The sequence below is a fragment of the Myotis yumanensis genome, unplaced genomic scaffold (genome assembly GCF_028538775.1).
Source record: "Myotis yumanensis isolate MYYU_CA2020_CCGP unplaced genomic scaffold, mMyoYum1.0.hap1 SCAF_1, whole genome shotgun sequence".
Taxonomy (NCBI): domain Eukaryota; kingdom Metazoa; phylum Chordata; class Mammalia; order Chiroptera; family Vespertilionidae; genus Myotis; species Myotis yumanensis.
Window position 1 is genome coordinate 37,848,294 of NW_027223752.1, and position 13,192 is coordinate 37,861,485.

Sequence of the window (13,192 nt, forward strand, 5' to 3'; positions counted from 1 at the left end):
CATGTAATGCATTCACATTTCAATTAATATTTTATTAATTTTTAATTTTTTAGTATATTAATTTGAAATAATCTTATATGTAAAAAAAAAACCTATAAAATACTACAGCATATTAGATGTACCCTTCACCCAATTTCTTAGGTGTTAATAATTTAAACATAACCATTATACAACTAACAAAATTTGGAATATATTTTTCTTATAATCTCTTTAATGTTACTTAATCCATTCACTTTGTTTTTGTTAATCTTTACCCAAGGATATTTTTCCATTGAATTTCAGAGAGAGTGAAGGGAAAGGGAGAGACACATTGATTGGTCGCCTCCTGCACATGCTCTGATAGGGACTGGGGATCAAGCCTCAACCGAGGTACATGCCCTTGACTGGAATCAAACCTGGGACCCTTCAGTCCACAGGCTAATGCTCTATCCACTGAGCAAAACAGGCTGCAGCTTAATTCATTTACTTTTAATCTATATGTGTCTTTATATTTAATGTGGGTTTTGTTTTTGATTCACCCTCATAATCTGTCTTGGCTTCTGGGGCTTCTGGGTCCGGCCCGCCTTGCCGATCAGGTCCCAGGCGGCAAGGCGGGGCCGGCTCCTGGGGCTTCTGGGGCGGGGCCGGGCCTGCCCTGGATGGCGGGGCGCTGGAGGCTCACACTGACCCACCCTGCCTTCAGTATGCAAATTAGCCATCTTTGTTGGCGGTTAATTTGCATATCGTGCTGATTAGCCAATAGGAGGCATAGCGAAGGTATGGTCAATTACCATGTTTGTTTATTATTAGATAGGATAATATGTTTGCATTGATGAAATATTTTTGGTGGACTTTCCAGTTGTTTAAAAGAGTTTACCTGTCTTGTAAGCTATTTATAGATGTATTGTGATCCTTTTCTTCCTGTTCAGGCTTCAACTCTGATGCCAGGCTCAAATTCTTAATCGATCCCACTGCCTAAATAAACATGCAAAATAGTCAACATAATATCTTCAATATACTTGTCTACAACAGATAAACACTTTTTTATACAAAGGCATATTACTGACTCCTTATACAGCATACCAGAAGATACTACAATTTATTTGAGGTTACTCAGCTCAGAGAAAGGCCTTCCCATGGGATAGAGGAGATTTACTGCACTGAGTCTCACCTTCTATGTAGTACGTCAGCGCAATAAAGGAGCTCTCCTGGCCCCTAAATGCTCTTGCTGACTGTGACCACATAGGGATGGTCAACTGCAGACAGAAGCCTCGCATGCAGGAGCTGACCTCTGAAAACTAACACACTCTGCTCCTGCCCCACCTCTCACTGGCCATCGGGGCTGTGAGATACAGTGCATGCCCATTACTTAGGATTCTAAGTGAAAATTCAGTTCCCAAGGAAAGTAAAAGACATTGTAATGAGAGAAAGACAGATGAGAAATGAACTAGCTCATCTCAATGATGCCGAGGCATCTGTACAGATTAAACTCAACCTCTTGTACCCTCAATGGTAATGTGCACAGTCATTAATGATCAAAATGGTCTCTTTTTAAAAAACTGTTTGTACCCTCGGCGGAAATTTAAGTTCATTCTAATTCTCTGAAAAGCAATCTTCCTTGCATGACTTAAGTGGGACTTCTCAGCTGAAGGGGACTCTCAGGTCATTAAAAGCATCACTTAATTAATGAGAAGTGGAGTATTATACACTTGGCCTTCTTGATTGAGTTTACTTGCAAAATACATTATCCACATTTAACACCTTTTCAGTTGATGGCTGATTATCTGAGTTTGCAGATGGCGCCTCACTGTGGGCATCCCTTCCTCCATTCTCAGATGTGTTCGCGGTCCCCCTGGGAAGGAATCAAAATGGCACATTGAAATAGAGGGAGAATCATGAAGCCTGAAAAAAGAATGCATAATAATAACTCAAGGCTAGCTCATTTTGCAAGAGACTTTCTCTCATTTTTCCCCCTTCACAAGTCGCTCTTCTTATGAAGCACTAACTTGTTTTTCGATGTGCCTCCCACAGGGGGCTGCAGTGTTGCGTGAATCTCGGAAGCACATTTCCGAAGTCTTTCTATCTTTTGTTCATAATCTTGGAGCACCCTCCTCACTTCTTGTTGACTCTTCTGGGACGTCAGCTCTTCACACAGCTCCCGCAGGACCTCCATGTGGTGATCAAGCTGGTGCAGGCTGCCTTCCTCAGAAAAGCAGGCCTAATTGAGGGAATAAAGCAGGAAATGTGTTCCAAATGAGTTTACATAATTAGCCCATGAGGGTTAGACACTAACAGATGTGTGTGACTTTAACAACGCAATCTTTTGTAAGCCTGTCCACCATGTGCCTGGTGCGGTGATGGGCACGGAGAAACAAAGGTGAGGCAGTTGGCCCTATGGTGACTTGCCGCAGTCCAGTAATGTGGAAACTATAACATGTCACCCCAAAATACGCCCCATTGACATGAAAATTAAGAAGCAGTAAGCAACCCTGGATGGTGCGGCTCAGTTGGTTGAGCATTGTTCCGTGCACTGAGAAAGGTCACTGGTTCGATTCCCGGTCAGGGCACCTGCCCAGATTGCGGGTTTGATCCCCTGCTGGGTGCATACGAGAGGCAACCAATTAGTCTTTCTCTCTGTCTCCCTCTCCATTCCCCTTTATTGACTTTATTTAAAATCAATAAAAACATATTTAAAAACAAAAAAGAAGCAGTAAACACAGAAAAAGCTCCCCATTTTCTGCCTAAAGATGGGAGATAGTCTCCTTCTACTGGAGATAAACACATCTCAGCCCGGACCGGCACTAGAGGAATCTGCAAACAAACCTTGTTAAACGAACCTTTATCCTCCCTCCCAAGAGGTCTTGTGTTACCTCTTTACCATTTACCACCCCAGCCCAAACGCTTTTGCCTTGTCAATTCTTCACAAATGTATTGTTTTGTTCTCTTGAAGGTATCAAGGCTTCCTGCTCTGCTCACTTCTACAGGTCTTCAACCTCTTGTCAAGGCTCCCACGTGCATGTAAAAATTCAATAAAATGTGTGCCCCTTTCTCTTGTGAATCTTTGTCAGTTTCATTTTCAGACCCGGCCAGGGACCCCAAGGGGGCTGCGGGAAACGTTTTCCTCCCCTGCAGTAGTCACACAAAGAATGAGCATATAGTGTGACAAGTGAGAGGACAGACCCACTACCTGCCTTAGGAGTCACATGAGGGAACCACCCAAGCTTCATGCAGAAAGAACGAGGAGACCGGCAGGTAAAGGGGGAGAGGGGGCGCCCCCAGCAGGAGCAGCAGCCAAGGGAGAAAGGCTCCAGATGTTCTGAAAGGACAGCAGTCTAGTGTGTGGAGGGCACAGCACAGAAACAGAGAGAGGCTGAGGCATGTCCTGGGGCCAGAAGGTGAAGGACTTGAACAGCCTCCTAAGGGGTCTGGAGATGTCCTGGGAGTAACGGTGAGCCGGTGACACAAGACCTGTGGTTCCCAGGGTTCACGCGGTGATGGGTACGGAAGATAATGCAACCCCTCATCATGCCGAGGCAATAACCCAGGCAACGCCGACGGGAAGGATGGAAAAGCAGCTGTTTCGCAGAGTAACAGATGGGGCCTGGCAGCTGACTCCACCAAGGCTGCGTGGGCAGGAAGGGGAAGGAGAGGGAGGAGATTCTGAGACAGCAAAGCCCTCCCAAACCAGGGTACATCAGAGTAAGAAACGTCTCAGAGGAGCTATCACTGGTTCACGTTGGACACGCTGAAGGCGAGGTCTCTGACGAACACTGGTGATGTCTCGGTTAGAAACAGAACCTGGAGCTCAGGGGAAAGGACTCAGAGGGAGATAACGATTCAGGCGCCATCACTGTAGGGGGGCAGCTAACACCCCCGAGTGCATGAAATTGCCCAGAGCAGGGGTGGGGAACCTCTTTTCTGCCGAGGGCCATTTGGATATTTATAGCATCATTCACAGGCCACATAAAATTATCAACTTAAAAATTGGCCTGCTATATTTGGTCACACATTTAATTAACTCACCCCTAATGCTTTGGCAGGGCCAGACCAAATGATTTCGAGGGCCTTATACTGCCCAAGGGCCGGACACTCCCCATCTTTGGCCTAGAACAATCATGAAGTTAGCCAAAAGCAGAGACTCTCCAAGCTAAAACATTAAGATAGCACAATAAAAAAGGGAAATGTGTGAAGGACACTAAAAAGAAGCCCTCCCTCAAAAAAAAAGAGACAAGAAGAAAAGTCAAGAGGGATTGCTGTTAAGAAAGCTACAGCAGGAGAAAGTTTTAAAAAGGTGAAAAGAGGGACCATACTGTCAAATACATGGACGCAATCAAATAGGATGGGGACCAAAAGGAGACCATTAGATTTGCCCCAGTTGGTTTACATCCTGATTTCAGAACTTTCACTAAAGCTGGACTTTGAGGACACCATGTCCCCACAAAAGCAACCGCGGGTACATCAGCAACAGTTTGTAACCAGACTCTCAAGGACAGGGGCCACTGAAACATACAAGGGAAGTCATGAGCGATTAACTGAATGATAAATTGTTTCTCACTTCTAAAAAGCAAGAATCACAGGCTCTAGTCAGAGCTTGAACTGCATAAGAGATAATCCCCAGGGAGCAAGACAGATGAAGTCATTCTGAGAGGCAATCTAACCCTAGGCCAAGGACATACACAGCCCTGGAAGAAAAACCTCAAAATGAGGACAAAATGTAAATGGGAAACAGGTGGTTTACCTCATGTTCCTTAATGAGACCCTTGGTCCTTCCTCGGCGAATTAGTTTCTTTTCTTTATTTATTTGTTTTTCAAGTCTTGAAATAGTGTCACTAATTTTTCCTTTTTCAAGGTCTATTTTTAGTTGTTGGATATACAAAGACATTTCATGATGAAGAGACTGAAAACAAAGACACATATTAACCATGGGAACCAAATCTATTGAAAAGGTTTTTATAAAAAAACATAATAAAAAATACTTTTATTAACAAAGGACAGAAAAAGAGCTTATGAAATTCTCATTCATCCTTGTGTCTTTGAGGAGGACCCATAAACCTATATATATATTTTTTCCTTTCTATGAACTGAAAATGTGTTTTATTTGGGAAAGACGCTGGTAAGAGAATTAAAAAGGCAAGCTGCAGACTGGGAGAAAATATTCATGACACACACATCAGAGCCTATGCAGAAACAACAGGATGCTATCATGTGCATCTTGAATGTGATTCTGGAACAGACCAAAAAGCATATTAGGGAAAAACTGTGGAAATAAAATTAAAATGCAAACTTAGTTATTAATAAGGTATCATATTAGTCCATTAATTGTGATAAAGGTACTATATTAATACAAGATGTGAATAACAGCAAAAACTCTACCTGGGGTATACTGAAACTCATTGTACTATCCTCCTATATAATAAAAGGCTAATATGCAAATCGACCAAATGGCAGAACGACCGGTCGCTATGATGTGCACTGACCACCAGAGGCAGATGCTCAACGCAGGAGCTGCCCCCTGGTGGTCAGTGAGCTCCCACAGGGGGAGCGCCGCTCAACCAGAAGCCAGGCTCATGGCTGGCGAGTGTTCCCGCCTCTGCAGCAGCACTCAGGATGTCCAACTGCCGGCTTAGGTCAGACATCCCCGGAGGTTTCCTGGACTGTGAGAGGGCGCAGGCCGGGCTGAGGGACCCCCTCCCGAGTGCACGATTTTCGTGCACCGGGCCTCTAGCCTTTGTAATAATTCTGTAAATATAAAATTGTTCTAAAGTAAAGTTTACTTTAACATTTTTTAAGAGGACCTTTAACAGTAGACATTCAATTATATTACTTTATTCTCTCCCTCTCTCCATACATTCATACATACATGCACACATATACAAAAACCATATTCAATACTAAATATCATTTATTGAACACAATCTCTGTGGTAGGTACGTTCCATAAATCCTCACAACAATCATGCCAAGTGGGTGGGGTTATTCCCATTTTATAGTGAAGCTCCTATAAGTTGAGCAACTTCCCCGGGGTCATGGCTGCTGGAACCAGGTCTGTCTGCCACCAAAGCCAATACCTGTTTCACTGAAACTCTGGGTATGTGTGTTAATATGTTGTCTCAGTCAGGATCCAACCAGGAAATACTAAATATTTAACTCGGAGGGAATTACATGCTGGGGATTGATTACACAAGAGATGAAAGCCAAAGAGGGGACAGGAAAGCCATCCAGAGATTAGCATCAGCAGAAAGCTGCCCCTGCCACCAGGCTGGAAGCCTCAGTGGGGTCCAGGCAGAAGGTCACCAAGCAGAGGCTGGCACCATGGAACCTACGGCCAGGGGGAGACACAGCTACCAGAGACACTGGCAAGAAAGAGAGGACATGAAGGCTTTTGGACTCTGCTGCTTCCCCCCTACAATCTCCTTCTAATCTCAGTGCTGTCGTTGGCTGAACACAGAGAGAAGCCAGCTACTACAGGACCCAAGACTACAGCCTGCAGGGATCAGCCCTCTGTGATTTTGGGTAAACAGGGGAGATCATCAAGAATGACTCTGGCCCTTACCGGTTTGGCTCTGTGGATAGAGCGTCAACCTGTGGACTCAAGGGTCCCAGGTTCGATTCCGGTCAAGGGCATGTACCTTGGCAGCTGATCAATGTTTCTCTCTCATCGATGTTTCTAACTATCCCTCTCCCTTCCTCTCTGTAAAAAATCACTAAAACATATTAAAAAAAGAAAGAAAGAAAGAAAAAAGAATTACTCTGAGCCTGGCCAGCAGAGCTCAGAGGTTGAGCATCGACCTATGAACCAGGAGATCATGGTTCAGTTCTCAGTCAGGGCACATGCCTGGGTTGCAGGCTCGATCCCCAGTGTGTGGGGTGTGCAGGAGGCTACTGATCAATGATTCTCTCTCATTGATGTTTCTCTCAATCTCCCTCTCCCTTCCTCTCTGAAATCTATATCTATCTACATACACACACACACACACACACACACACACAAACATATACATATATGAAGAATGACTCTGATGACAAACAGATCAATGGTCAGATGCATTAGTATAAGCCCTGGATACATATGCGCGCTCTTACCTCCCACTTGGCACAGACATCTCTACTCTTTTCTTCCAAAGACAGCTTTACATCCTCAGTGACATTATTTTTCAGTTCTTCAACAGCTTTCAAATACTTGGCCAGACTTTTAGTATTAAAAATTAATAGTGCTTCCTATTTAAAAAAAAAAAGATGTAAGCAAGAACATGAAAACCTCATCACCCTGCCAAGTCCTCAAAGCTAATTTTGATAGATCTTTCCTAGGTAGAGCTAAGAAAAGGACTCTATGAAGATTATTTAAAGATTTAAGGGAGACTTCTCTTTGTAACTTGAGGTTTGAGAGCCCATTTGCATCTCTTGAATTCTTTTGAAAAAAAATTGCAAAATATTTCTTATTTAAATGTAATTACAGCCTGGCCCGTGTGGCTCAGTGGGTTGGAGTGCCCTCCCACACACGAAGAAGTCACCGGTTAGATTCCCAGTCACGCACATGCCCAGATTGCAGACTGGATCCCTAGTAGGGGACAGGCAAGAGGCAGCCAACTGATCTTTTTCTCTCTCTCTCTCTCCCTCCCTTTTTCTTTCTCTCTCTCTCTCTCTCTCTTTATAAAAAAATTTTTTTATTGATTTCAGAGAGGAAGGGGAGGGAGATAAAGATCGAAACATCAATGAAAAGACAGAATCATGGATCAGCTGCTGCCTGCATGCCCCCCATAGTCGATTGAGCCCACAACCTGGGCATGTGCCCTTGACCAGAATTGAACCCGGGACCCTTCAGTCTCCAGGCCAATGCTCTATCCACTAAGTCAAACTGGCTAAGGCAATAAAAACATACTTTAATAAATAAAGTAATTACACATTTGGCAGGTCTATAATAGTATATTGAATTTTTAAAATTCTTCATTTTAATTTTTAAGAGTCTCTGGGGAATGATGTATATAAAACTTGAAAAAATTTTAAAGGTACAATAACTTTGTGTACAATCACAGTGATGGAAACATCTTGATTTCAAATTAGATAGTTGGTTCAAAATAAATACCCTACATTTGATAGTTAAAAGGGTCCCACCTTGTATTTTGAAATCAGTCCACCCCGGCTCTCTCTTTGGCCAAGTAACTGCTCAGCCCTTGTAATGTAGGATTCCAGTTCCTTCAGGGATTCCTCCACCTTCATCCTGGCACTCAGGTCGGGTGAGACATCAGTTGAGTTCTTCAACATTGCACCTAATTTTACCATGTTGATCTGTGAAGACAAAAAATTCTCAACACTTAGCCCGGCTTTTTAGAAAATTAACAAATTAATAAGTAATTTCTTTGTGTTGCCACTCCTATTTTCCTGCTAGACATAAGAGTATCTAATTTATTATGTAATATTTTCCAATATGTTCTAAATTATAAAGAAATTATAAAGTTTGGTCCAGTGGATAGAGTGTCGGCCTGAGGACTGAAGGGTCCCAGGTTCGATTCTTGGTCAAGGGCACATATCCTGGTTGTAGGCTCGATCCTGGCCCTGGTCAGGGCATGTTTAGGAGGGAGCCAATCAATGTGTCTCTCTCACATCGATGTTTCTCTGTCTGTCTTTTCCCCTCACTTCCACTCTCTCTAAAAATCAATGGAAAAATATACTTGGGTGAGGATTAACCAAAAAATATATATATTTAAATATATATAATGCAAAAGTTATATTTTATAAAACATTTCCAAACTACAGGGCAATCCCCACCCCCAACTTCCCCATCCTCCCATTGACCACTTGGTTTTAAAGACTAAATTCACGAATAAGGAACATTAAAGAGAGACCTGGACTTTCTCTTTAGCTTCTTGAATCTTTGCCTGAAGCCCAGCTGTGAGAACATGTTCGAGGGACTCCTGGCTTGAAACATTTTGTACATCCATTTGTAAAGTGTCTTCCATTCTAGACACAAGCTCCTCATACATAGAGCCTTTGGCAATAAGATGCTATTAAAACAAATTAAAGTGAGATCACAATAAACATTCTGATTACATATTAAACATTAACCTTAAATCTCACCAGAAATCATAAAAGGTTAATTATTAATGCAAAATGAGACAAATTTATATTCTAAAGCATGTTACTTTAAATTTTCACTTTTAAGTTTTATATTTATACAAATTCTGAGAAAATAGACTTTTATAGATTCTTTTTTTTTTTTTAATATATTTTATTGATTTTTTTTTTTTTACAGAGAGGAAGGGAGAGAGATAGAGAGTTAGAAACATCAATGAGAGAGAGAGACATCAATCAGCTGCCTCCTGCACATCTCCCACTGGGGATGTGCCCACAGCCCAGATACATGCCCTTGACCGGAATCAAACCTGGGACCTTTCAGTCCGCAGGCCGACGCTCTATCCACTGAGCCAAACCGGTTTTGGCAGATTATTCTTTATATACTAAGCACTTCAATAAAATACTTTAGGTAATATAATGTCAACAGAGAGAAAAATAAGTTGAGAGAATAGTAATAAATCTTAAAATTAAGTTGCTCTAAGCCAAATCAGTCACAAGGGAATCCAATAAATGTTACTGGAGAAAGTGACTATTAGAAAATAATCTTTTTAGAACCATGCTTTACAGAACATATCAAAACTACTTTATAGCCCTGACCAGTTTGGCTCAGTGGCTCGAGCGTTGGCCTGCAGACTGAAGGGTCCTGGGTTCGATTCCGGTCAAGGACATGTACCTTTGTTGCGGGCACATCCCCAGTTGGGGGGTGTGCAGGAGGCAGCTGGTCGATGTTTCTCTCTCATCGATGTTTCTAACAATCTATCTCTCTCCCTTCCTCTCTGTAAAAAATCAATAAAATATGTATTTTTTAAAAAACTACTTTACAATATATCTTGATCCAATAAAGATCTACTTAATTCCTTCTTACAGAATTATATTCTAGCATGTTTGTATGTTCACTGTTATTTTTTTAAATATTTTTAAATATTGAATTTCTCATTTCTCACTCATTTCTTTTACTTAAATAAATACCAGATGCAGCAAATAAATATGTAAATAAAATTAGAAAAGCACTGGCAGATATCACAGGTAACTTTATGTAATATTTTCAAAGCAATAAAAAGTATCATTCTTATACACAATGAAAACACAAAATGCTATATATACACCATTTCAGAAATGTAGATTTGAAAGAATCACATAAGTATTCCTTTATTCCGGGAACTTTCCATCTTGTTGCAATTTATGACATGCTCCATAGATTTTTATAGCTGAGCTTGGAACTCAGTAAAAACCACAACTGTCACTTCATCCCCAGAAGAGCTGAGTGATATTAAAATGCAATCTTGCCTCATTGCTTTTCAATGAGTCAACTGCCTGAGAATGAAGACAGAACGGAGTTTTAACCACATCCGTCACCCTCCCTGTGTCAAGAAGGGAAAGTGGCTTAATCGGTGAATGAGCTTTCAAAGCACAGACTGTCATAATCTCTCATAGTCACACGGCACTGAGCTATGTGAGACTGAACTCATTATCTCCTCATCGCCCTCTCATACCAGAAAATATTTTAATCTCCATCCTGTAGCTGGGAAAATTAATTCAAGAACTTAGACTCACAGAAGGTATTATTAATGGTCTTCCAGTCTATCCTCTGTCTTCAAGGAAAATCGCAGCAAATGATTCAGGAATGAGAATCCATGCTATTTAAAAAACTCCCAACTAAGAAAATTCAAACAGTCATATTACTCTTTACTCTCAAACTTGTTCGTTATCTTAATACTTCGGTCTACAACCATGAAAGCTGTCCTTTTAATGCTTTTACCCTCATACCTGCAAAGACTCTTCCATTGAAGTATCTACATCATCTTTATGTCTCAGAAGATCCAAAACGGATTTGGTTTCTGCCTCCCAGATTTCTACTTCTCCAATGAGCTTTTCGACCTCCTCAGCCACTTTTAGTTGCCCTGTGAATTCTTCTTTTTCATTTTCATGTTCTTCCCCGGCCTACAACATTCAAAATTATCACTAAAAAAAGTCAATGATTACATCATAAAATAATTTTCAATTTTAAAAAGTTATCTCTTTTTTCCCCCAAAGGGTGCTAATTCAGCATATATCAATGACTTAAGACTTAGTTTTGGACAATAATAACATTTTATGATAGTACATATCACTTTAAATATTAAAAGATTTATTCACATATATTTTCTTTTTTTAATTTTTGACTTACTGATTTGAGAGAGAGAGAGAGAGAGAGAGAGAGATGAAGAAGGGAGAGAGAGAAACATCGATTTGTTGTTCCACTTATTGATGCATTCATTGGTTGATTATTGTAAGTGCCCTGACCGGAGAGTGAACCCACAACCTTGGCATATCAGAATGATGCTCTTTGCAACTGAGCTCCATGGCCAGGGCCACATGTATTTTCCTAATGATAATATAATTCCTGTCAGCTAATTACTATGGTCTCCATTTTACATATAAGAAGATAAAAATCTTAGAAAATTAGGGTACTGATTCTATAAAAACATTTCCAAACCTCGTATACAATTTAATTAAATACAGTTGTTAGTAATAGTTTCAAAACATCCTCAAGAAGAGACAGAATCAAATTTCAAAAAAATTTAGCCTTTTCCCATAAATAATCCCTCAATATCCTACGGGCTGATGTCACAGCTTTACATGACATATTCATTCTTAAAGCTGTTCTTTTTACCAGATCATATTTTAAATGTATTAGAAGGATATACTATTTTATATTCTTCTATTCTAAAAGCATCTTGCACAAATTCAGATCTTTCAAGAGTTTATCTGATTAGTCTTCTAAGCAGTCCATCATGGCCGCTGGCCAAAGCCAGCTCAATATTACATTCTTAAGTAAAACTGTGTAAGTCATTATTCTGAAGAAGGCACATTTCCAAAAACACAGGTATGATACCCGTGTATGATTTTTATGTTTTGTTCCTTTATAGATAAGATGTTCTTATCTATAAGCATCCTCTTAATTACCCAACAAAGCAACAAATAAAGACTATAGGTCTCCCCATTTTACGGAAAGGAAGCAAGACACCGGCTGGGGGCTACCTAAAGCTGGACCATGTCTAAGCACCAGTCAGAAGCAAAGGGAGAAAATCCCAGCTCCCTTTCCACACTGAGCAGTCTGGCTGCTCTGCGTGTCGGGGAAGCTCCTCCTCCTGAGACACAGCACTGACTCTGAGGAAGACTTCATGAAAGGAACCACTTACGCATTTTACTGGAACATGATTACATTTTAAATATTATCGAATAATCACACCACTGTTTCAACAATATGGGTTTTTCCAGAGAAAAACAGCGCAGTTGAATTATTTCTGTATACAAATGTGACAAAGTATGACTACTTCACCTTTATATTCTGATGGTGATTTTCAGGAAGTGCTAACGGAGTATCTGTTGGAGAGTCAACAGTTGGTTTTTCTTCTTTAGATGGCTGCATATTTTCAGAATTACCAAGAACGGGCTGTTCCTGCTTTTTTATAAGTGGCAGTTTCATTTCCTAGAAGAAATTAATGTCATAAAACTTAATGCTCATATTTTTATGCTAAGGTATATTATTACCAACAATAAATGGACATAATATATTCAATATATTTTAAAATAGGAGCACTTCCGATAAAACACCTCAGTCTCAAATTGTTAAGAATAAGAAAAAAAATAATTTAATAATTTAAACTCAAAATTATGTAAGGTTTGCTTTTATTAAGCGCTATACCAAATAAAAGGTAAATAAAGCTCAGTGTATGTTCTCAGGAGCTTGAAATCTAGTAGGCAAAGAACTTAACATTATTCTTTAATGGTAAAAGAAATTCACTGGAGAGTTGTATGTTATATGTCCACACAAAAACTTGTACATGAATGTTCCAGCAACATTACTCATAATAGTCAAAAGGGTGGAAAGAAACCAAATCAACCAATCAATGAATAAATAAAATGTGGTCTAGCCATACCATAGACTATTATTACTTGTCAATAAAAAGGAATAAAGAGCTAATATATGCTACAACATGGATGAATCTTGAAAACATTACACTAAGTAAAAAAACAAAAAAAACACAAAAGACCACATATCATATGATCCCACTTGTGTGAAATATCCAAAATAGGCTACTCTGTGCAGACATAAAGTGATTTCTCACTTGCCTAAGGCTGAGGAGGGTGGGAGAAAG

General features: G+C 40.3%; 1 protein-coding gene across 2 annotated transcripts in view; it reads right to left on the reverse strand.

The window, feature by feature from the left end:
* Positions 1-13,192, reverse strand: part of SYNE2 (spectrin repeat containing nuclear envelope protein 2) — a 304,773-nt gene that overhangs the window by 190,867 nt on the left and 100,714 nt on the right. For both annotated transcript variants that reach the window (XM_070418606.1, XM_070418595.1), the window contains exons 18-26: positions 12,373-12,522; positions 10,818-10,991; positions 8,822-8,980; positions 8,091-8,264; positions 7,062-7,196; positions 4,718-4,876; positions 1,986-2,197; positions 1,741-1,831; positions 857-954 (exon numbers count right to left, since the gene is read on the reverse strand). In XM_070418606.1, coding sequence (XP_070274707.1) covers positions 857-954; positions 1,741-1,831; positions 1,986-2,197; positions 4,718-4,876; positions 7,062-7,196; positions 8,091-8,264; positions 8,822-8,980; positions 10,818-10,991; positions 12,373-12,522 — 1,352 coding nt within the window. The remainder of the gene's footprint in view (positions 1-856; positions 955-1,740; positions 1,832-1,985; positions 2,198-4,717; positions 4,877-7,061; positions 7,197-8,090; positions 8,265-8,821; positions 8,981-10,817; positions 10,992-12,372; positions 12,523-13,192) is intronic.